Here is a 24,713-nt window from a genome sequence, read left to right on the forward strand (position 1 = left end):
GCTCTTGACCTAATTTTAGTGGTTTCTGCTCCAGTCTCCTTAGATGTTCTCTCTGCTTGGTGCATGCCAATTATCTGACCCTTCTCAAACGGACTAACTGTTCTTTTCCAGGGGACCGCAGGATGTGTCTTTCCACATGGTTGTTAAAGAAATGAGAAGCTACTCATTACATCAGTCGGGGTTAAATAACTTGTTGCCAGCTGAAAGATAATCACCCATGTGGTAATTATCCAATAGGAGGCTCCGACCAGTTTGCTTAGTTAAATCCATGTTGCACGGACAATAAATCTTCAAAGCGACTGTAATCATTCTGAAATGAGATTTTAACTGTTTACATGAAGGCTGAATAAAATGATTCGATAATGTAGACGTGTGCACGTTCCCCAAAACATCAATCAGAACTGAATTATATTTTTGACAAGCGCAAGGTGATTCTGTAACAAATCTGCTGGAGTAAGAACAAAAGAGTTTTTTTTCCCCCCTCAAGTCTGTATGCTTTGACGTCATTTAATTGAAGGAGACAGAGTGAGAGTGAGCCATGTTTCCAACGGCGCTGCCCACGTCCATTCTGACTTTGTCCATGTATTTAGATGCTTGTTTTGCAATATTTTCCGTCCCTTCTGGGAACTTGTGACGTCACCCGGTCTTTACCCCATGTGGGGAAAACGCGCAGAGAGAGAAATGATCTAATTTAAGCATTTAGTTTGGTTATTAACTACTAATATTGTCAAAGATTTACACCGAGAAAATCCTTTCCGATGGGACCTGAGGTTTATTCCGATTAGCAGCAGGATGCTAGGGTTCATATAAACCTAGCCGGAGAAAAACCTGTTATCATCGTGACAAAACCCGCAACCTATAAACACCTCTTAATCTCAGAACTTCAGTAACACCGAAACCCAAATTACCACAGCATTATCTGCAGTAACACGTTTTTTGTGATGTTTTCCTTGTCTTTTCACCCACACATCCTCTGCGCATATCTCCGCCCGGGTTTATATCAAACCCGCCGTGTGACTCCTTAACTCTAGTCAGGGTCAGCCGTTTGCTTTGTTCTACAAAGCTCTTTCATTCCGTGGATGGTATCATTGCAGGTAATTTTGAGAATGAGCCATTGTAGTAGCCGGTGCTTCCTCCCCCTCCTGGCTCCGCTATCGTTCTCCGTGCCCGTCTGTTCTCCTATGGCTTTGAAGTGAAACTTCAAGCACAATGAACCACATGCATAATGAACTCTTACCTGTCAGACCTGCCTCTATCCCCGCTGCTTTATTGTTTCTTGTTATGTTGTTGAGATAGACGTTGAAAGGAGAGCCAGACAGAATTTATAATTGGGGGAAAGAAAAAAGTTTTATGGTTAGAGGTTGGATTGATATTGTCGGGAAAGATGATATCTTAAGGTTAATGGACTGAGCGTGCAGGGAGCTGTGTGTGTGTGTGTGTGTCAGTTTATTATGCTGTATATTTCTCTCTTTAGGCTCACTGGGACGGTTTGACAGGACGCGTTCTCTTTAACAAGACCAATGGACTGAGAACAGATTTCGACCTGGATGTCATCAGTCTGAAAGAGGAAGGGCTGGAGAAGGTGCGTCACTCATCGGGGTAGCCGGGTGGCGTTTTTTTCCGGATGCTTTGGAGCGTTTCGTGTCTTTACTGTTGACAAGACAAGGTGATATGAACTTGCCACTGAATTGTCTCAACAGATCGGGACGTGGGACCCTCCCAGCGGCCTGAATATGACAGAAACTCACAAAAGCAAGACGTCCAACATCACAGACTCTCTGGCTAACAAATCCCTGCGTGTGTCCACCATACTGGTAGACGCAGACAAAAGAAAACAATCACAGTCAGGAAAAGGGAGGAAGATACTGAACACATTTCTTCACTCAACTTTTTTTTTTTCTCCACGCAGGAGGAGCCGTATGTGATGTTTAAGAAGTCGGACAAGCCCCTGTATGGGAACGACCGCTTCGAGGGCTACTGCATCGACCTGCTGAGGGAGCTCTCTGGCATCCTGGGCTTCCGCTACGAGGTGCGGTTAGTGGAAGACGGGAGATACGGCGCCCTGGACGAAGGCACGGGCCAGTGGAACGGCATGGTGCGGGAGCTCATGGACCACGTGAGTCAATGAACGCACACGCTACACAGTACAGAAGAAAGTAATAATAAAAAAAATTTGAATAAATAATATTAATTTTGTTTTGTTTTTCAGATTCTTTTATTTAACTGCTCTTAATTGCCTTAACAATAAGAACTAAATCGCTCATGTGGGACACTTTGCGTCTTATTAAGTCATTTTTGCTTAAACTAATTAAAAAGCTGCCACTGCGGAGGGAGTGTTTTAATTTGTTCTACAAAATCAAGTCATGCCTTCGCGTTTCGAGGCAGAGCCCATCTCATTTGTAAAAACCTGATGCGATTATTCTCGCTGCACTGACGTAGAATGCCTTCGAAATGAGATTACGACGTTTTAAAAAGTCTAAATCGAGGGCGCGTTTGTAGTTTGTGGCTGCGAGTGTGAGCCCGTTTTATCAAGGTTCAGTAAATGTTCAACTTACGCCACTTAAGCCCCATCTGCGTGTCAGGCGATCCGCTCTGTAGCTGGCAGCCGCTCACAGACGGACGCTCCTGGCTCAGGTTGCCAGGGTAACCCTGTCTTATTTTATTGCACACCCCAAAAACTTTCCTCGTCAAACCATCAGAACATTGCTATGCTTCGGCAGTGACAATCCGACCAACTTTTCTTTTACTTCAAAGATGGACCTAGTTCAGATTTTTAGATCAAAGCCATGCATTATGGATCACCCAAAAAAAGAGAGAGGGGAAAAAAAGCTCGCCCTCACTTCTCTGTATTTGAGGAGAAAATACCGTCAGTGACGCCGCTCCGTCCGGGTTCGTCTGACCCTCCGAGCCTTACAGCGAACTTCTCGTTATGTTTCGGTATTTCCGCGTTTAATGAACAGCGAAACTTTTAGGAGATCAATCGCAACCTGAGAACGTGACAAATGATTCAACTGCATCTTATGAACTGACCTCACTAGATCGTGGCCAGTCACCAGTGAACCTTCACATGTAGATAACTGAACTAATTTCAGTTACGTCACTGGAAAATAATTTTACCGCACAAAGTCCCTCCTGTTGGGGTAGTAATTAGCATCTCCAACAAACAAACAAACAAACAATCGTTTTGATTACAACCAACCAGAATTGGACCGGATTCAAGCATGCTGTTGCACAGTCTCAAGAACAAAAGACTTATCAAATAACAAAGCGGAGTAATTTGACAAATTTTCAAGGGTCTTTGGACTATGTTGAAAATGCACGCAAACAGAGGTCTACGTGAACAGTGCAGTTCCTGGAGAATAATTCCAGGGGATAAGAATTGCAGGCACAGCTTTACTGACTTCACGGGACTTTTCTTTTTGCATCGGCAAAAAGAAAATTCACTAGATCCCAAACTTATCAAGTATCTATGGTATGATCCGCAGAGGACCCTCCCTCAACCTATAGGACCCAAAGGCCATATCAGTGTATGTCAGTCAACTGTTTCATTTGTAAGTCGTCGCCTTAGTTTCTGCCTTGAAGTTGAGACTTCCTGCGTCTACGCCCCTATAGTCACCTACTCGCTGACTTAATACTCTACTAGTTCTACTGCTACTGTAGGTATTAGCTTATATTATAATTCCGTAATTGTCATTTACAGTCACGGTTTTTATGGCTCACACTGAAATTACTTCATAAGATGGAAATTTATGCCACGGAAAGTCTTAAGCACATAGGACATCTTGTGTTCCACCACCGCTTAGCTCGCCGGTTGGTTTTCGAAAAAAATGACAGCCGCGAGATAAAGCGGTGTCACATGCAAAATCTCGAAGATCTGAGCGGAGCAGAAACTATGAGAATGCTGTTAAATGAAGTTATTTCTGGGAAGGATTATGCAAAACGCCACGTAGCAAGTGCTTAGCTGCATAGAAGACTAATCTTACGTTCAGAGGGGACGTGGGGTTAATTTGTCACAGATTAATCTAATCCCAAGGCTGTTGCCTCTGTGAGTCACCTTTGACACTACGCAGGAAGGATCAGACGCGCAAGCCTGTGATTTCTTAAAAAAAAAAACGTCAACCTACCTGGTCATTTATCTGAAGTGATGACCCCGGCAATTTTCTCCCTCTCCCCCACGTCACGTCTCCTCCTCCTGTACATATTGACCGGGCCGGCCGCGGACAGAAATCAGATGTTAATTGAATTGGTTTGCCTTTTATTGGTGGACTCTAACACCCATCCTCCGCGGCGCGCCGCTCCTGATATCTCGTTGCAGAAAGCGGACCTCGCAGTGGCTCCCCTGGCCATCACCTACGTCAGAGAGAAAGTCATCGACTTCTCCAAGCCCTACATGACGTTGGGGATAAGTATCCTGTACCGCAAGCCCAACGGCACTAACCCAGGGGTCTTCTCCTTCCTCAACCCCCTCTCGCCCGATATCTGGATGTATATTCTGCTGGCTTGCTTGGGTGTCAGTTGTGTGCTGTTTGTCATAGCCAGGTAACATGTCAACCCCCGACCCTCCTCTTCCTTTCCTGTCCTCCTCCCCCTCCTTTTCCTTCTTCCCTAAAGGTTCACCTGCATCTGCGAGCACACTCGCAAGTTCGAAACCAGTCCATGTTGAGCTTCGCAATTCGCGACGTAGAGCGTTTTCACTGTGATCGCATTCCAGGGAAGGCCCTTAAACGAGACGAAAACACGAGCCGTGGTTTTTAAAATTAGCTGACGACCTCCGAGGCATATTTGCACGAGCATCAGCAACTGTAAAACCGGCTCCGCGCTAAATCTCTTAATCAGCTGTAAGAGGTGTGCGCACTGCTGACAATGTACAAGTACAACTCTTACAATATCTCAATAAACCTACCCCTCCCTGAACAACCCCCACCCACCCCTCCGCCCCCCCCATACGCATGACCGATATATAATGCGATGTGTGTTAACCCCAGGGCTCCCCCTTCTGCTTTGATCCTGCGAGGTTTGGGGTTCAATGCACGTCTCATCGGATGTTACCGGCAAAATGATCACACAAGAGGAAAGCAGCAACTGTCACCTAAGTCAGTTCAGAATATGCAGATTTATACCCGCAGCCTTTTGTTTGTTTGTTTTTTTTCTTTACAGCTGGTCAGGGTAAGTCATTATCACGCAACTGTGTGTGATATAAGGATTTATAAATGCATGTGTCTGTGTGCATGCATTGTTCCCCCCCTTCTTTTTTTTTTTTTTTTTTTTGCACACCGTGGCAATAAATGGTACTTATCGTCACACTGTGCGCCTAAAAATATGAGCGACGTTTCAGTCTGCAAAGTACAATGTTCTCTACACAGTTCGCTGAGCTGGTTCTCTCATAATTGTGGTATTGATTACAGAGGCCAACAATTGATTGGTCAATCCCCCAAATGCGGAGTATATTATTTTCTTTAATCCCCTGCAAATAGAGTGAGTGGAGTGAGCTTATGAAGTCCCAGTTTTGCACTGTAAAACACTAAACACCTCTATCTCACCGGGGGATTCGCGTCTTTGAACCGCTTCCCACGCACATACACGCTTTTTTTTCCTCCTTTTTTTTTTTTTTTCCCTCCCTGACTAAATAAGCTATCTCATTTCAAGCTCCAAAGGAATACATTTCGCTCAGTGGTTCTTTCCAGCTCCGTTTGTGCTCGAATTGATTTCTCTCTTTATTAACGGAACAAATGGCATTCTCTCAGATCACAAAAACATTTCCCGGGCTAGGAAAAAGTCCACCTGAGGAACGGAAGAATGGCCGATTTAAATGGCATAACAACATGTTTAGGGCGCGCATTACAAGCCGTTGCAGTTTTGTTGTCCGAGTTCCAGGCGCCTGTGATTTTAAGACCCCACAGCAGAGCCCTCTCCTCACTTGTCCTGAGAGAAGAAAGCCAACAGATCTATAAAGCCGGGCAGAGTAATTGAATCCAACAGACAGTTAATGGAGGGAGCATGTTTTGTGTTATTGTGTCCGGGGACACGGGTAGAGGGGGAGACGGGGAGAGAAACGGAGGGGGGGGGGACGCGCTTTTAGAATTCCGCGTGCGGTTCGACATGTCCCTCGTGCTCCGTGTGAGGAGGTGACATTACGTCCGCGTGTTCCACATCTCCTTCTTCCTGGCGATCGGTGTGTGGAACACAGCCTGCAGGAATACAGGCCAGCTGCAGGCAAAGGTCACGCAGAGAAGCCACTGGGCCCCCCCACTCCCTCCCTCCCCGCGCACACAGAATACACATGTCGACACTGAGACGAAACAAATCCAATCAAGTGTGCATTGTATAGATTTCCGCCCCCGACCTGACCGACTGCACGCATCCGATGGCACCCACAATGGGCCCCGGGCTGCGGCTGCAACATAATACGTAACGACCGCGAACGGCAACGCGGCATAAATAAATCATCGGAGGGGGCGCTCGACTTTGAGATGGATTTGATTGAGCCGATGCGGAATACGCCCGGCGAAGACAAACACGCGCCCACGCGGGCCGTAAAGGCGTAAGCAGGACGCCAGGGGGCTCGAAAACGCACGGACGCGGATGCGCGCGCGCGCTGCCTACCCGCGCGCCTCCACAAGGCCGTTTCAATTTCCTGTGGTTCCAAGGAGACGGAGCTCATTGACATTCCACTAAATCAGGCGTCCTGATGGCGTTGACAGGGAGAATTATGGCGTGTCATCATGGCCGTGTCCACGCAGATGCTTCTCAAGGGGACGGCATGGAAAGTAGCCGGAAAGGAAGAGCAATGTGACGAAAAAAAACAAAAAAAGACGTTGCCACGTTCACGGCGTTTGTGAAATAAGGCCGTTAATTAGGCCACTGCAGCAACAAAGAGTCAAACTAAATCTCAAATGACATCTATATGCATGTCATTACCAACAGTCTCAGAGACTTATTCATTATTTATAGCGTGTATATGATTTTTTTTTTTTTTTTTAAGGTCAAAATAACAATTATGTTTATGTCAAGGTAAGCTGCCTGGCAATGAATCATGCCAGTGAATATCCTCGCAGAGATAACCAAAGCGTGTGCGTGCTCCTGTGCAGCCGCGGCTGACAAATGGCATCACATTTCTGCACCGTCTAAACCCTTAAGACTCTGCCCACGGGCTTATTAGCATGAGACATGATGTTGGGTGGGGTGGTGGTGGTGGTGGTAGAGAGGGGTTGGCTCCTCAACAGCCGCACCTGACGGGCCCCTCAACTATGCATAAGCAATGCTCTCTCTATCAACCACTTCAGCACAAACTCAATCTATCCCTGATGCTTAACGCTAACCCAATCACCTCGCGCTAATGCCATGCCACTTTTGCTTAGGATAATAAATGAGAAATGTCCACGGCTGACCTGAAGACACTGACAATCAGCTGAGGCAGGCAATAGGAGGACGAGGGAGGTGGGGTGGAGGGGGGGTAAAATGGGGGAGGCATTCGGGGGGGAAAGGGTGCAGGAAACCAAGGGAAAACCAAAAAGGAGAGCAAAAGTAAGTCCCACGTTGAGCTGTGAGGAGGACACAGTGTGTCCACGGAGTACTGCAGTTGCTGGGGGAAACACATAAAGGGCTACTGACTAAGAAAATCGAAATGAGCTCCAAAGATCATCACACACTGGGACATTATCACCAGTGACAGTGTTATTCGACTCCATTGATCTGTTCTTACAATAAACTGATGGCATTTGAATATGCCAATAAGCTGATCTCGGCGAAAGCCTGAATGATGCTTTAGTGGCCGCAGCAGCTTTTATCCCGAGGCCACGAGCGCAGGGCATTCACATTCTCTTTGCTTCTGCTCATAATGTCTTTGAAAATTCATGTTTTATCAGCTGTTTAATCTGCACTGGGGGGAAACGCTGTGCTTTTGTGCTGACATGTGTGTCTTTCTGCTCTTTTTTGTTTTTTCTTCTCCCTTTGTAGGTTTAGCCCCTACGAGTGGTACAACCCGCATCCGTGCAACCCCGACTCGGACGTAGTGGAAAACAATTTTACGCTGCTCAATAGTTTCTGGTTTGGAGTTGGGGCTCTCATGCAGCAAGGTAGTTGCCTCAGCCTGTGGCCACAGTTGCTCTGTGGAGCTGGAGCTTTCTATATCCCACTGTCCCTGAGGGTTGGGGGTTTTTTTTGAACCAAGCCAGAGGCAATAGACAGAGAGCTCTGGAGGGCCAGGCAGAAATTAAAATGTGCATAAGTAAATGTGCATCAAATATTCATGGGTACTAAACCTAAACGTGTAAATAAGAGGCATTTATATTAGAGGGACAGATTTACAGCCATTATGCACTCATAAAATCAAATCCACATAGTTAGTGAATATAGAGATTCTGGTTAATAAGTAAATGTTTATGCCTGTTAGTAAACCTGAATCACTCAATCTGCTGTGAACATGTTCAGTTTATCATAGTAATGACACCAGTACCAAGAGTCCTCTTCTCTTGCCCTTGGCTCATCAGCACCTAGAGATCAGTGGGGTGTGGAGTCAGGATGTGAGGTTACCTTGGGTACATGACTCTCTGGCCCAAACAGCCCGTCACTTCTCCACACTGTTCTGAACGATCGATACCGAATGTGTTTTATTGGATATAATTGATTTATGCAAACACCTTGTTGTTCCCAGGAGACTTTTTTTTTTTTTTTTTTAAAAAGGCAGAACTTTCCCGTGTCTTTCCCTGCATTATTTAAAGCAGCCACTCGTGTCTGAGACGAGATATTATTTTTTTTCCCCGAAATCCAGCAGTCATCTTGTTTCGAGAGCTCCCTCGAGTGATTTAATCTCGAAGCGAGCGGCGCATCTGCCTGCGCTGGAAGCTTCGGAGAGTTCTCGAAACGGGTTTGACTGCTTTGTTTGATTTATTTCACATCTCGTTCACACGCGTTGAAAAAAATAAGCTTCACGCGGAGATTAGAGCCGTCGGTGAGATTAATATATTCCTGCTTCTAACATTCCTCCCTGCCACCTCGCCCTCGCCCCAGGCTCAGAGCTCATGCCCAAGGCCCTGTCGACTCGAATAGTGGGAGGCATCTGGTGGTTCTTCACCCTCATCATCATTTCCTCGTACACGGCCAACTTGGCTGCGTTCCTCACCGTCGAGAGGATGGAGTCGCCCATAGACTCGGCCGACGACCTGGCCAAGCAAACTAAAATCCTGTACGGGGTGGTGGAGGACGGTGCCACCATGACGTTCTTTAAGGTAACTGTGGGGCGGCTGTGCGAGGGAGCTTTCTCGCCAAGTTGTGCATCTATTTACAGTGCAGCTAAACACACTTTCAAGAACAGCAGCAGGGCACAGTGAAGTCTGCCGCCTTCCCCGAGCAGTGAAAGTGGCGCGGCTCGTCACCTGCGGCTCATCCCATAACAGCTCACCGGGGCATCTCCCTTTTGTTCCGTTGCTAACAATATTTAAGATGGATCCGGTGAGGAAAATAGAGAAGCTGTGGTAGTAGTTATAATACGCTTGAGAGCGATTTAATTCTCCGGTGCGAACAAAGGGAACCGTATCGTAGAGTTGCTCTTTTTGTTGCTGTGCACAATGTACTTGGGGTGGATGGCACGGCGTCTGTACCAAGGAAGGTGGGGGGAATGAACCCGACTGAAAAACAAGATGCACTTCAGCATCAAAAGCATATTTTCAAATTAAACAAACATAATTCGAGCACAGTCAGTTATCAGTCGTCACCCAAAAAGAAAAAAAAAGAAGAATGAGGGTCCGTTCTTCTGAATGTCTTGGGAAGGAATGGAGCCGTAAGACCCAGCTCCCTTTAAAGAGCCATTGTGACTTGATGACAAATGCATCACGCTTCCTGTCACTTTTTCACAATAAAAGCCACCCCTGTGCAGAAGTGTTTGGCAGCAGTAAAATGAAACGCTGGATTATACGAAGGCGTCGCCTCCTGCCAAAGCTTTGTGCAAAGGTAGGAAATTTGAATGTAGCTCAAGACCCCGCCACGGAACAATGGAAAGGATTCTATGAAGAGATAATTACATAATGGAAAGACACTGAAAAGCTATTGTTAAAAAAATAAAACGCTGACCATGAAAAGTATTTAAAAGGGGAGGGAGGGGGGGACGGTTGGCTAGGCCTTTCAGGCGGGGGCGAATAGAAGCCAACCTCAAAAAAAAACAAAAAAACAACAGCAGGATTTGGATGCAGTTCAGCAATAAAACACTTTATAAAGCAGAGTCCAGTGTTTGCACCTTAATTCCCAGTTTTCACAATAAAAGCCACCCTGTGGTTCGCCATTGATCGGAGCTGAAAGAGCAGCAGTAAGAAATGAGTATTGGTAACAATATTGGTATTGTTCATTCACCTAATGTGAATTCCTTGCTCATCTCTCCACCGAAACCAAATAGACAAAGCAAATAATAGTAATTTAGTTTAGTACTTACAGTTGCTATTACCACATTTATTAATACTCTTGCTGCTCGTTAACTCCTATCCTGTGGTTTCTTGCAGAAGACCAAAATCTCCACCTATGACAAGATGTGGGAGTTCATGAACAGCCGGAGGCAATCTGTGATGGTCAAGAATGTGGAGGAGGGCATCCAGCGCGTCCTGACCTCGGACTACGCCTTCCTCATGGAGTCCACCACCATCGAGTTTGTCACCCAGCGCAACTGCAACCTCACGCAGATCGGCGGCCTCATAGACTCCAAAGCCTACGGAGTGGGAACGCCTATGGGTAAACGACCTCCACGCTCCCGTGTGTCGCCTTCCATGTTTGAGAAACATTTGTATGAGTCGGAGAGACTTTGCAGATACTATGCGACAGATAAAAGTATATAGAGCGAGTGATGGATAACAGTGTGGTAAAGGTTGACCCGTATTGATGGGGTCACCGGTATAATGGTCAGACGGAGTGAGGTGTTAAACGTTTAACTTAATGAAAAGCCAACGGCAAAAAAGGTTGAATTTATGGATAAGGTTATATGCCTGCGGCTCACTGCCTCACCAAATGTTTTTTTATTTTTTTATTTTTTTTTCTAGCCGTAATGATTTTCTCCCAGGATTATTTACAGAGGACAGAACAAAGACTCAAACACTGCTCAGAAATACTTTTAATGGTGTGTTTTATTCTACTTTGGAGCCACATAATGCAAGAGTGTGAGTGCACGACGGTGAAAGGCAGAGCCCGAAAGTCAATTCGGTCCAATTCCCTTTGACTCACTTGACATCGTTTGAATTATATCTAAGCATTAAACCACAACTAAAAGCACATTGGAGAGTTTACAACAACCACCAGGAGTCGCTTAGTTGACTCCGCTCCTGTCAGACATTAGTATTCTGACATTATAAGCGCCATTATTCTAGGACGGGGCAGAGGAGCCAACACTATCAAAATGTATTATGAAAACGGTTTTGTTGCATATAAAACAGTCTGCGCGGGGGTTAATAAACGCACTCCTCGCTGCACCGGCGTTCCCAAAAGTCCCTGGCTGAAAGCTGTTGCAATCCCAATGTCAGGGAGGTCAGAGTGGTCGTGGCGAGGCCGCGGAGTACACCGCAGCCAGCTGTAATAGCCGCATCTATCATCAGCGATAAGAAGGCCTTCAGAATACGGGGGGATTAAATCTGGGGGTCCAGCATCTGGAGCCGGCCGCCGCTGATGAGTGGGCAGGACAGTTATGAATCTGCAGGGAATGCCGTGATTGCGCCGGCGACAACAAAAAGCTGAGGTGAGGCTCTGTAATATAGTCCCACTGTGACTCCGTAAGTGCGCAAGCACTTAAACCGTTGCCCTTGAAATGGACGCGCGGAACCCAGAAGGCCCAGATGAGCTCTTTTTCCACCTTCACGCGGCGATATAGTGAATCAGGTACATGAGAGAACATATGTCGTATATCTTAAATTCAGCGATAAGTGGTGTGTTACTTCAATTGGGTTAAATTAATGTCCACTTTTGAGGTTATTACAGCATTTTTCTCTCTTGATCTTGATATTTATTGCTCCATTTTTCAGAAATAAAAGACTCCTAGGGGATGGAAAAGACCACGCAGGAATATTAGGAATATTTAATTGTTCGGATGCTGACTTTGTCTTTATGTCTTTGTCCCATGACGCCCTCAGCTTTCAACCTTTAATCTATAACTGTTGGCCTGCTCAACGCTGTTTAGCAGCATATTCCCCGCACGGCAATAAACCAGGTCAAGCCATGTGATAAGTCTCCACCTTTTAGTGCCTGTCGGTCTTCACACCTCCTTCTCCCAAAATGCAAATGCGTCATCGCCCGCTATCAGCTTAAACTGTGCTCACATTAATACTTTATCTCAGATTGTACAGGAGTGATGGATGTCCTCTGGTGTTGAACATCTGTCAGGTAGTTGTGTATGCACGCTGTGTCAAGCGCGGCGCTTTGCAATTCGCCCAAGCCCCGCTCTCCATATCCTCCTCTCTAAGGACCCATCCTATTAGCATTTATCCAAGGCCCGCTTTGTTAGGCCATCATTAATCATTTGAAATATGAGGGGAGCCAGAATCAGGGGACTCTGATGCCTGATAGATCTCTCATCTTCAAATGAGGCGGGCATATGCTTCTCACATGCACGGCCACATGCACGTGGCCGGGACTGTGTTGGAGAGGGCCGCGCAGCCGCTGCGCATGCACGGAACGAGTGAAACGCGAGCGGCTCCCAAGCACGGCTCGCGCGCGAGCCCTCACCAGGAACACCAGACTACTTAAAAGAAAACACAAATATTCTGCTCATTTTCAATTTTGTAGCCACGTCCCCTTTGTCAGTGTAAACACAGAGAGACTTGGAGATGAAAGGATGATGGATGGCAATAGATAAATGATAGATGAGGCCGAGGGAGAATCAACTAAAGGGTCTGACAGGCAAAAAACTGCGTGAGAGCGTCAGACAAAGTGATGCTACCCGCTACCTGGGGCCAGATTCAGTTAGTTTCCTCTGGCGCTTTTCCTCTGTTCTTTTTTCTTTTTTTTTAGCACAAAATGTTCTCCTTTGTGAAATAATTCGCCCCCTCTTATAAAACATTTCTCATTTGTTTCATCCTGTTTAAGTCGCCCCGAATAAGCGCATGACACAGGCTCCTGAAATGGAAAATCCAGACGCGGGCTTCATTATGCGCGAGTCCCGTAATCACATAAATACACTAACAAGCTTTTAAAGCAGCGAAAACACGAGCGCTCACCGTGAGCATTAATCTGCCTCGGCCTCGTTGATTCGGAGCGCGCGCGCCTCGATCGGCTGCGCGTGTTGTGACACACGCGCCGCGGAAGGAGCGCGACCCCACTCGGCTACTCCGCGGTGATTACTTCTGCTTTGATCGCACCGCCACCCGCTGCGCCTTAATACCTTGTCGCTAATTCTGGCGCCTTTACTCTTTCTGGGGGTGGGGGTGGGTGGGTGACATCAGCGACACCGCGATGGAGAAGACCCGTGTCCGACGCGCGAATCTGATCGCGCGCCCATGTGACCGGGCTTTTTACGGGCAACGACACTCACGCCACGCGAAAGAGCCTCCAACATCAGCTAATTCGTCAGAATAAACAGCAGCCCCGCCACACAAAGCCAAGTCCTCGCTGCCAAGTCCCCGTGCATTATTATTCAACACTGCAGAGAGGGAGTGAGAATTCTGGAATCAGCCCGGGAGTATGGGGATTAGTGGGATTTGAAGAAGGACTTACAAAAAAACTCTCTAAGCAGCCAACAATAACACGACAGGTTATATGATCGCTTCCTGCAACTCGAAAAAAAAAAATGTGCCGCAGACACCCACCAGCACAACAGCGGTGACTGGCTGCGTTATCCGTGATCTCCTCCAGCTCCGGTCTCATGTTGAGTTGTTATTTATTTATTTATTTATTTGTTTATTTATTTATTTATTTTTGTGCGCCCCGCAGGCTCTCCGTACAGAGACAAGATCACGATAGCCATTCTGCAGCTGCAGGAGGAAGGGAAGCTGCACATGATGAAGGAGAAGTGGTGGAGGGGCAACGGCTGTCCCGAGGAGGAGAGCAAGGAGGCCAGCGCCCTGGGAGTGCAGAACATCGGAGGGATCTTCATCGTGCTGGCCGCCGGACTGGTGCTGTCGGTGTTTGTGGCCGTGGGGGAAGTCCTTTACAAGTCTAAACAAAACGCCCAGCTGGAAAAGGTACGGCAGTCATTTGCTGACACATTCTAGGAATCGAAAGCAGCTGCTATTACGAGCTGGGTTTCATCTGGCTGTTGCGTCTCTCGTTATGCCTCATTGTGTGAGTTCATTTTGGTTTTTGAGGGGAATTGAACTGTAAATGTTGGAAGTTAAACCACACCAATCAAAATGACACACTTTAGATTGGAAATTCTTTTGAGGATTTTTTTTCTTCTTCCACGACTGCGTTCGCAGGTTTGAGCAGAATCCCCAAATTCTTTTCCAAAATTTAGCTGAGGCTTTAACAGTCTGAGTGTGCAATTTGCAAAGTTAGTTTTCGTTCAGTGTGTTGCATTTCTGAGCTACTGAAAAAGAACAAAGTAAAAAAAAGAAAAAAAGTGGATTTAGTCAACACATCTTTTAATTTTAAATCATATCTAAATGGGCTTTGTACTCAACCAGTAGGTAGGTACATAGAAAATGACTACACAAACTCCTGCTTTGTAAAAAAGGGCACGAGTCTACTAAGTATTATTATGCACCAATCAGGCATAACATTATGACCACCTCCCTAATAATGTCTATGTCTCCCTTGTGCCTCTGAAACAGTTGTGACTCATCAGAAAAGGGACATGGGCCTTCTGAGGATGGTGTCTGGCAACAGAATGTTGTTAGTGGGGGTCTTTTGGATCCTGTGGGTTTAGGGAAAGGAGCCTCTGTGGATCATCCCACAGATACTTGGATCAGTTTTGGACGTAGTGACTTTGTGTACACATACATATACAAAAACATTAGCATTAGCTAAGCAGATTCCCAGTAAACTGATGCTACCGTCCTCGCCGCAGTTAAACAGGTTCGCCTCCAGCCGGTGCTTTGCTGCATGCCGCCCCCCCCCTCCTCCCTTTCCACCCCACCCCCACCGTCTCTCGCCTCATTGCCTCCTGTCTCTCGTCGCTGGTGACTATCAAACCAAGGCCATAAAAACGAAAAGAAAAAGAAAACTGCATTAAATGCGATCAATGCAAAAAAAATAAAAACATTTATTTGCACCCACTGTGCGTTCACGCTGGGGCACGCAAACATTTGTCGTATCGCATGGAGACCCTAGTACGTGGGTCACGCATTCACACCATTCGGGCAATCAGACGAAGCCCCAGCTAGCCGTCAGCTACGCTCAGATCAGCTGGTATTGAGCAGCGTCCTCATACCATGCTTGGCTAACGCAGCGCACCGGGTCCTCTCTCCCCACTCTGGTCATGATTCTTTCTAGAAAGCCACCGACTGTCGTGTCTGCGGTCTATTTTAGTGGAGTACCCTTGATTAGCGCAGTATGGAGTGTGTTTTTTTTTTTAGTGCACTTTAACTTGTGCAGCGATGATTCCAGATAATTGTAAAAGTCCTTTCGATGGCGTCTTTTAATTATTTACATCTACAGAATTAGCCTGGCGCAGCAGCGTGTTACTTTATTGCAATAGTAATTAGTTTATGCGTTTTTTTCTTCTTCTTCTTTTTTTTTTTTTTTACAGGCCGCATATGTTTCACAGCACATCTTAGCTATCATTAATCAAGGGCTCCGAGACTGGGTCACAATATTCAGATAATTTGCAAATGCCACAATCTCCAGGCTGCCAAGGTGCTAGTGATTTGCATGCTGCCAAACAAGCCTCTCCTTTTACCCCCCCCCCACCCCCAGCCTCCTCTACCCTAACAACGCCGGCTTTTTTAACCCCCCCCCCCGTTTCTTTTCTCTCACCCTCCTCACCTCTCTCCTTAATCACACCTCCTTCACGACACAGAAAATATCTCATTCATGCGCCAGACAAATATATGAGAAAATAGAGGAGAGGGTTGGGGAAAAGGAAAAAAAAACTAAACAAAACAAAAATACCTGGTGTATAAGCCACCCACGGATATCCATCTCACACACGCCTACACACACACACACACACACAGACATAAAAAATAATAGCTTCATACTTTAATGCTCTGCCTCCTCTTTTATGTCCTCTCCCCTCCTACACCCTTTGAATTTGAATCACATTTTGCATAATGTAGCAGAATTTGACTTGTTGGTGCACGAGCATATTGATATCTTATAGGATTTTACACTACACGCACACATCACAGGGACAACGGTATCTCATAGGTACGTGAAGGAACGGAACGCCGTACCATTATATCTGGGTTTAATCTGGTGAAGTGAATGTTTTGTTCTTTATGTAGTGTCTTTACATTTTTCACTTCCGTGCTATAAGTGTTTACTGTTCCTCTTGGGATTTAGTTCTTGGCATGGTGGAAAAGGCTTTCGTACCTTTGTGTGACGGCAAAGCTGGAACGAGGAAATCTGGGACACATCAGACCTTTAAATAAAGGCATGTTTTCCGACGAATGTTTTGGAATTAAATGAAAAGGTCTGATCGTGGAGAATTACAGAAATGTTTCTGAGACGTCTGCGGCCCATTCGTTCCCATGGCGCTACACCGAGGGTTATCTGTGAGTGGTTGCGTTACTGAGTTTGGATTAAGACGCTGGATTAAGATGCCAGTCTCTGTGGAGTAGTGGGTTCAAATCCCCCCACCACCATGTTCATATCAGGATGCTACACCTTCTTTGAATATAATATTTCTGGGTAATTGTGGCGTAGTGGTTAGAGAAGCAACAAGGCTTGCATCTCGACCGTGTCTGTGGTTTAGGTGCCTTAAGCAAGAACTTAATAGGTGGTTTAGGCTTCAGCATCGATAGCACAGAGCATACGCAGACCCTAGCAGTGCCTACGCACCTCTGCAACGCAGACATAAGAGCTGGGATTGGTCCGTTTGACAGTAATGTGTCTCCACTTAGTAGTATTTCCAGCTGCTTCTACATCTCTGCAGTTTTCAAATTTATTATTTTGGATCAATAGGGATGGAACACAGGAAAGGTTGACTGAGGACTCCTCAGCAAAAGTTTCAGTTGCCATTGTTGAAAAGTGAAGCAGGAAGTAGAACCAAAAATGAACCTGACTGGCAAAAAAAGATGCTAGCGACTAGTATTTGGGTGGCGTTTTTTACAGAGCGAGCCAGACTGACGGACACTAAGTACAACTGGCTTTTATTTACTTCCTCTTTAGACGATAATTTGTCTTTTTAAATGATCCATTTTCTTATTTTTACATCCAGACCACCATTGTCCCTTACGACCAAAGATGGTGATTTCATAGAACCCGGGTTACATTTGTAACTAATTGTACTTCACCATTCTCCTACACTCAAAAAATACTTCAGTGGATGAACTCAACTAAATGTTGGGCAGGTTTTTCCACCCAACAAGTATACATATGTTGCCCCAACTCAAACCAATCAAATTCATGAAATAGAATTTAATTAAGTCTAATTTTCATTAAATGCATCTCAATTTTATTTAATGAGTTAGAAATAAAATAATACAGTAAAATTATTTTGTAATGTGCTGCCCCCATGATAAGTTTCTTATCATTAAAAGCATGCTTGTATTTGGAAAAACTCAATGGTGTACTTGAGGTTGTCTGGAAAAGTCAGAGTGGAAGCGCCATAATTACATTACATAAGTATATTTTGTTATGAAACCCAGAGGAGCAGAAAAAGAGCCACCAGTGCGTGGCATTATTTGAGCATTTCCATATCGGATTAAATGTGAAAGCAAGAGCATCTGCCTGGTAAAGCAGTCAAATTGATTTAACGTGAAACTCGGCTACCTTGCAGCATTAAAGCAATTATAAATTATAAAATGTTCCAATGCTGCTGCCACCTAGTGGTGAAAATAGACACTGTGATGCACACATTTGTAGGGCAAGAAGGCACTTGGAGACACTTGCACAGCCTCACGTCGTGCTAATATTCACTCTCACACCGACATATTCAACACAGTGGATCTGCATGGTTTTGAGCAGCAGTGTCATCCAGAGTGGCTATAACTTTTTTCTCCCCTGTTTGCATTTTCCCTCTGCAGCGATCCTTCTGCAGTGCCATGATGGACGAGCTGCGCGTGTCGCTGAAATGCCAGCGGCGTCTCAAGCAAAAGCCTCAGCCGCCCGTCATCGTTAAGACCGAGGAGGTCATTAACATGCACACGTTTAACGACAGGAGACTCCCGGGAAAGGAAACCATGGCATGAACACTGAAAACACCCTGAGCGTACCTCTCAATAAAATCCGCAGAGGGGAGGCCGGGTCAACCTTATGCTGACTTAACTACGGACTGAGGTTAGCAGTAAAAAAAAAAGAAAGAAAAAGAAAAAAAAAACAGGACTCCTTTTGAACCCACTTGCTTATGTAGACAGATGTTTCCTGTGGAAATATAGATACCTGAGCAATGTCACCTCACTGTGACATTCACTTTTTGATGGGAGCTGGAAACGTAGGACTCACAGGTTGGTAAAAATATGTAAATTGAGGAAAGATCCGAGCAGGTTTGTGATAAAACATTTAAACACACACACAGTTAATACATGTATACACACACATACACACACGCTCTCTTATCTGACACTTGTGCAGAAGGAGGGAAAAAAAAAATCTATTGTGACAGTAACACCAGATGTAGTTTTTCTGTTGATGTCAATGCCCTTTTGTCTTACCTCCATGTGTGTGTGACCCGATCGGTCCCTCCCTTCAGTGGCTTGAGTTTTCTCTCTCAGTTAATTTGAACAAACACTAATCTTACACCAACAAAGGGAACAGTAGTCAGTGCCAAACGGTTTATTATGAACTGATGTATAAAAGTGATATTTAGTTTGGAATCATCTATGCTGACCATGTCGAATACTCATCGTTTTCTTCTGTAGCGCCTTCCTCATGCCAAAGTTCTGCCATTGTAAAGAACTTTCTGCCATGCCTGTTCCGTTCAAAGCCTCTACAAGCAATGTATACTGTCAAAGTCTCTTCTCCATGTCCAATACACACAGTCGGCAGTTTTCACTCTGTATCAGTTGTTGTAAAATGCAGGATTTCTACAAAAATGTTTGTTTTTGTACAAGAACAAGAAGTTTTGTAGTACTTTGTATCATGGTAGCCCCCTCCCATGGACGAAATATGTAGCAGATACCAACTTTCAGCCCTGAGACTCTGACACCTGGCGGCTACGGGGGCTTCAAACACTGCTGTGTAGGGTTCATTTCTCTCATCGTTCAAGAGATTCAGTCTTTTTGTGTGTCCGGTCTCACTGACTGAGCCAGCTGTACGTGCCATCTGGGGACAATATAGTGGATTTTTTATTTTTATTTTTTTTGTGGGAAAGAACAATGAAACTGTAAACAAAGTGGTGCTCAAAGCAGGCGAGGTGGTGACTCATTCTGCAAAACGCAACCGCTCGCCTCGCAGCAAAGATTTAACTGACAACAAGTATGGTTAACTAATGCTAGCCCTGATGAGTCACAATGGAGGACATAGTAAAACATGCAATTGTTGCATTTGTGGTGGATAAACATGAGCGGTATGTAGCTGAATTTAGCCCAATAGTTGTTCCTGTACGTTATATTTTTTTAAGTTGTGAAAATGGTTATAAACTATTAAACAGTTAAATATTAAACATTTAGAAAATTGATATCTTCTACAAAAATGTATTAGAATAAGGTTGATACAGATTTTTTTTATGATATTAACTTTGCATTTTTACAATTGCGAAATCATCTTTTTTTTAGTTCCCCTTTGGTGGACAAACTCAATATCACATGCTGACAAACAATCTCACAAACGAATATGGAGGGTTCCTAAATTACCTCAAGATGTTTTTAGCATGTCAGTTCTATATAAAAAAAGGCTTGTTTATCACCAGATATGTCTGCTGATAATACTAAGTGGCAAATTAAGTTTCTAGTGCCAAAAGGTGCAATTCCTCAAATAGCCACTTGAGGCTCCAAAAGCGAGTAGCAGTAATAAAAACTCGACAGCTACTTTACCCACTCAGGACACCTACAGGTGTGCCTAATGTCCCATTCTCAACCTTTTGAATTATATAAAGGTTTAACGTTATACAGAATTGAGTGCGTCAGCTCCACTTTAACCATTTATGAATTAGCCAGGAGTTAGAAGGAGTCCTGCTGAGCTTTAAAAGCACACTTCAGGAAACCTGCGGGGTGACGTCAGCCGGGGGTCATCCATCTTTATCTACAGTCTGCGGTCCATAACGATAAATCTGCCAGGAGCCATCATCCATTACATCGGTCCGACTGATTTATTGGTCAAGCTCCGCAAATAATCTAAACATGATGAAGGGTCTCATGTTTACCAAGGACATCAGTGAGGCCATTTTTCCAATACGAACCCAACTCCAAGAAGTTGTTGCAAATAGGTAGCAGTGTATAAAGAATGGATGTAAGCAACACTCGTAACGCTGTTTATGGACGTTTTCCGTAAAATATTACTTTCAGGATTAAGTGACACGATGTGTAGGGGACGGCCTGTGAATGTGAATGCGTGAAACGGTGCAGCTGCAGTTGATCCGATGGGATGAATAATGGAGCGCTCTGAGGCGATCGTGTATCGCACAGTAAACGTCTCACCTTCGTAGCTCGAATGCCAGGTGTCGCTTCACTCGCGTCGCCCCGGAGTGGACTCGATGAGCTCCGAGGGCGCGGTGTTGATGATAGCTTGTGGGGCTGTGTAAATCACCTTTTCCACTAATTGTCTCCAGATTTCTCTTCAGCGTGCGACACAGTCACACTCGGCCCCCCAACACTTTTCTTTTTTTCTTTTTTTTCCTTCGTCTGTTAAATCTGCTCCATGTTGTGAAATGACAAGCTTCCTTGGTAGGTTGCTACGTCGCTGCCCCTCGCCTGCCCACAGGTAACCGTTTGAAACCGTTAGAACCGTTTATTCTGGGGATTTTAAAGGCAAGGGGCCGACGCTAGTGGTGCCACCTCTGTTGTACACGGATGGATCAATTTAAAGCAGCCACATTTACCCTTAAAGACACAAAAACGACAACAAGATGAGAAAATCGTCAGGAAAGACATGCTTTAATCCTTTAACTTTTTGGCATTCTACCAGCGTTGCTTGTCATTTTTCACATCGCTAAACCTAGTGGCGCGAGCTGAATGTGATCGAACACTTGGAAACCTTCATCCAAAGGCTTGGCTGTCAAAAAACAAATGTGAGCTCATGGACATTGATGCAAGGTTTTACAAATAATGTCATTAAAATGTCATAATTGTAGATTTGCCTCCTATTGTTTGACTTTTTCATATCGTTGCGGTAACAAATGGACAGGAAATGGGTAACTACTGCCATCAGGCATAATGATGAGCATCATGGCCTGCGGCATTTTGAAAATGTTATGTGCTTCTAATTGATTAAAAGGCCCAAGATTTGATTTATATGTCGTCTGAGGGAATACACAGTTTGCTCAATTTTTAATCAAATCAAGCATGTGTGACTGGCTATTATTTCTGACTGACTCACTGGCTCGTCCACCTGGCTGCGCGCCACTTCCTCCCGACCGCACAAAGTGCCTCTCTGAGAGCAGAGAGCTCCAGATGACCGTCGGCATATAGAATTCACAACGGTGCACGGGAGGCTGCGCGGCCTGGCAAAATGGCCCGGGAACGTTCTGCACCGCTCTCGCTGATTTTTCATTGTTTATTGTTATTTCCTTCCCACAGGCGGCAGCGGCGGCGGCAACGGCGACGACAGAGTCAGACGGCTCTGCGTTTTCAGACAAGGTTTTCTGGACGTAATGATGAAAACTGCTCCTGCTGCCGAAGCTCCGCCGCCACAACATAAATGGCCACCCTGTCTGCCCTCCAGATTGACAGGGAAGGTCAGAGCATGCGTCAGTGCGTGCAGCGGGGACCGTTTAGTCTGTCACACTTATTTCCATCATATTAAGTCCTCTTCCTCCTTTTCCTAAGTGGTCGTTGGACAGGTATCCTTGGATAACATCTTGTTCATTAGCCAATTAATGGCCGAGATTGCGTTGTGGACAGAAAATTGCCTTTCTGAATGTGACTTTGGTTTGTCACACAGATATTATAAGCTAATAGAGCCTGCCAAGGAAGGTTTTGTGAAGGAGGAAATGTATTCCTCTGCTCATTTCCCAGTGATTTTAATAATTCAGGATCCCAGATTAAGAATCGTGTAAGTCCGCTTTGAATTTTTTCCTTTTTTTCTTTTCTTTTTTTCGAACAAGTAGCAGTGCTCGCGCTTTTAGGGCCATTTTATACACTGAGGGTGGGCAATAATCACAACATGTTATAAATGTGCCTTGTGTCTGAGATATTTCCTTCAAGTTTAAACTGAGGTGCAGTGGTACAAATCAAATAGTAGGATTGCTTTATGGTAAAGAGTCTTTCTCTGGTCAATATATCCTCATTGCTACTAGAAACAGCAGCACTCCTGCACTGATGGTGTTTTTCAGTCATTTCAGTTACTTGGTTCTCAGTAATTATTAGATGCATTGTCATTTTCCCCTGATACAACGGGCCATCAGAGTCTGTTTCCACTATAGGGACTAAGCCAATATAAATTAAGTTGCTGGAAAATAATTTTACCCCGCAAAGTCTTAGTTTGCAGTTATTGCGGCTTGGCTCACAGTCCTGGAGTACTTGCAGCATCACCAAAAAAAAAACAAAAAAAAAAAAACGATCATTTTGATTACAGCAACCAGATTTGGACCAGATTCGAGCATGCTGTTGTACAGGCTCAAGCACAAAGGACTCGTCGAATAACAAAGCGGAGTAATTTGGACTATGTTGAAAATGCATACACACAAAGTGAAACCTGCAGTTCCCGGAGAATAATTGCCGGGGCTAAGAATTGTGGGCACGGCTTTACTGACTTCATGGAAATTTTTCTTTTACTGCTCCTTTGCAAATTAAATTTGTGGCTTTGGCCATGACGTTTTGTACATACACCAATCAGGCATAACATTATGACCAGTGACAAGTGGAGAGAAGGGAATGGCGTTGACCGCCTTGTGACAATTCAGTGATTTGCTGGGAAATCTTTGGACCTGGCGTTACATATACCGACATATACCGCCCACCTAGACCAGACCCCTCACACCACAGCAATGACACTCCTCGGTGACACAGACACACACACAAAAACGCTTTAGGAACAACTCAAAAAAACGAAGAACAGCAGTAGGTGTTGACCTGGCCTCCAAATTCACTAGATCCTAAACTGATCAAGTATCTGTGGGATGATCCACAGAGGCCCCTCCCCTCAACCCATAGGACCCAAAGGCCCCTCACTAACAACATCCTGTTGCCAGATACCTCAGGACACCCTCAGAAGACCCATGTCTATTGTCTGATGGGTCACAACTGGACAAGGGAGGCCTATACAGTATTAGTAAGATGGTCATAATGTTATGCCTGATCAGTGTATATCCCTACCCCCCGGATCAAAATGTGAGCAGTACTTTCATGACCAAATCCCTTTGTCCTTAGTCCTAGTTTGGTAAAGAAATAAACTTTCTAAACATATTAGCATGATTGTGTTAGCATTTAGCTCGAGGTTGTTTTAGGCCGAGTTATAGCCTCCCAGCTGCTAGCTGCTAGCTGCTAGCTGCTAGTAGTAATTAATAGTCATAATCATTTTAACATAGGTTTTCACGTACATTCAGTATGACTAAACTGAAACGAACATAACAATAAAAAGCGATAACTTGTTGCTTTTAAGTCAAGAGACCGAAATCCAATCATTTCGCATCAGTTCATTCACTCTCCCTCAGTTCTCGAGCAATTCTTGACTCCCAGCATGTTCTGTGTAAATAATTTAATGATTTGTTTCCGTGTGGCTCATATCAACAAAGCTGGTGGCAATATTCGGTGCAGTAGTCAGCCCGCGGTGGATGATTCCCCTTCCGCAGACATTTCAGGTCTAGAAATGAGCTTTGACTCCTTTCTGTGGAGTTCAGCATGTATAATATGAAATCCTGGGGAAATGCAATAAAAGGGGAATTGCAGCTGCCGGCTGAGCGGGGCAGGCGTTGTTGGTGGAGAAGCGATGATTTGGCACGCATTAGGATCTTGCCCAGCAGTGGCATGTGTCTGCCCAGAGATAGCGCGGAGGGGTGTATTGGAGGAACCATTGGAACCACACAAAGAAATCTGATGGGCTCAAACTAAGTGTATTTTCCGCGCGTGAAAGTGCGCGTTTGTCCTCGCCATTTGCCACCTGTTTGCGGGTTCCTGCGGCCCGCGCGCACATGCGCCCGAGGGGGACGATCCCCGTTTTGACTGCAAATGAATTTCAATTTGAAGAAGTGATCTTTTGTGTCATGCGGCAATTCGTTTGGATGTGGTTTTCTGAGTGTTTTTTTTTCTCTCTCTCTCCCAGTGGCAGATGTGTTGTGGTGGGTGGCAGCTGCAGAATGGAGGAGCACAGCTTGCTAAGTGATTCACCCTGCTCCTGGCATCTCTGTTACCCCATGAGTCTTTTCACTGACAATGTTTTCATTTCTATTTGCTTTATGTGTAACTAGGATGGTGGGCTAGATGCTTTGACAGCTCTGTCAGAAAGAATGACAGCCCCGGCTTGTCTCTTCGAATAGGGGTGCGACGACCTAATGGGACGTTTGGAAGTCATTTCCTTTCCGTGACCCTGTTCTGCAGAGAAAGGTGAATGGA

General features: G+C 45.2%; 1 protein-coding gene across 3 annotated transcripts in view; it reads left to right on the forward strand.

The window, feature by feature from the left end:
- LOC124998971 (glutamate receptor ionotropic, kainate 2-like) overlaps positions 1-21,294 on the forward strand; it is a 73,002-nt gene extending 51,708 nt beyond the window's left edge. For all 3 annotated transcript variants that reach the window (XM_047573659.1, XM_047573660.1, XM_047573661.1), the window contains exons 8-16: positions 1,475-1,582; positions 1,701-1,814; positions 1,910-2,116; positions 4,316-4,539; positions 7,957-8,075; positions 9,010-9,227; positions 10,491-10,716; positions 13,897-14,147; positions 18,093-21,294. In XM_047573659.1, the coding sequence (XP_047429615.1) occupies positions 1,475-1,582; positions 1,701-1,814; positions 1,910-2,116; positions 4,316-4,539; positions 7,957-8,075; positions 9,010-9,227; positions 10,491-10,716; positions 13,897-14,147; positions 18,093-18,257 (1,632 nt within the window). In that variant the 3' untranslated portion in view covers positions 18,258-21,294. The remainder of the gene's footprint in view (positions 1-1,474; positions 1,583-1,700; positions 1,815-1,909; positions 2,117-4,315; positions 4,540-7,956; positions 8,076-9,009; positions 9,228-10,490; positions 10,717-13,896; positions 14,148-18,092) is intronic.
- The last annotated feature ends 3,419 nt before the right edge of the window (positions 21,295-24,713 follow it).

This window comes from Mugil cephalus, chromosome 21 (genome assembly GCF_022458985.1).
Source record: "Mugil cephalus isolate CIBA_MC_2020 chromosome 21, CIBA_Mcephalus_1.1, whole genome shotgun sequence".
In the NCBI taxonomy this organism is placed as follows: Eukaryota; Metazoa; Chordata; class Actinopteri; order Mugiliformes; family Mugilidae; genus Mugil; species Mugil cephalus.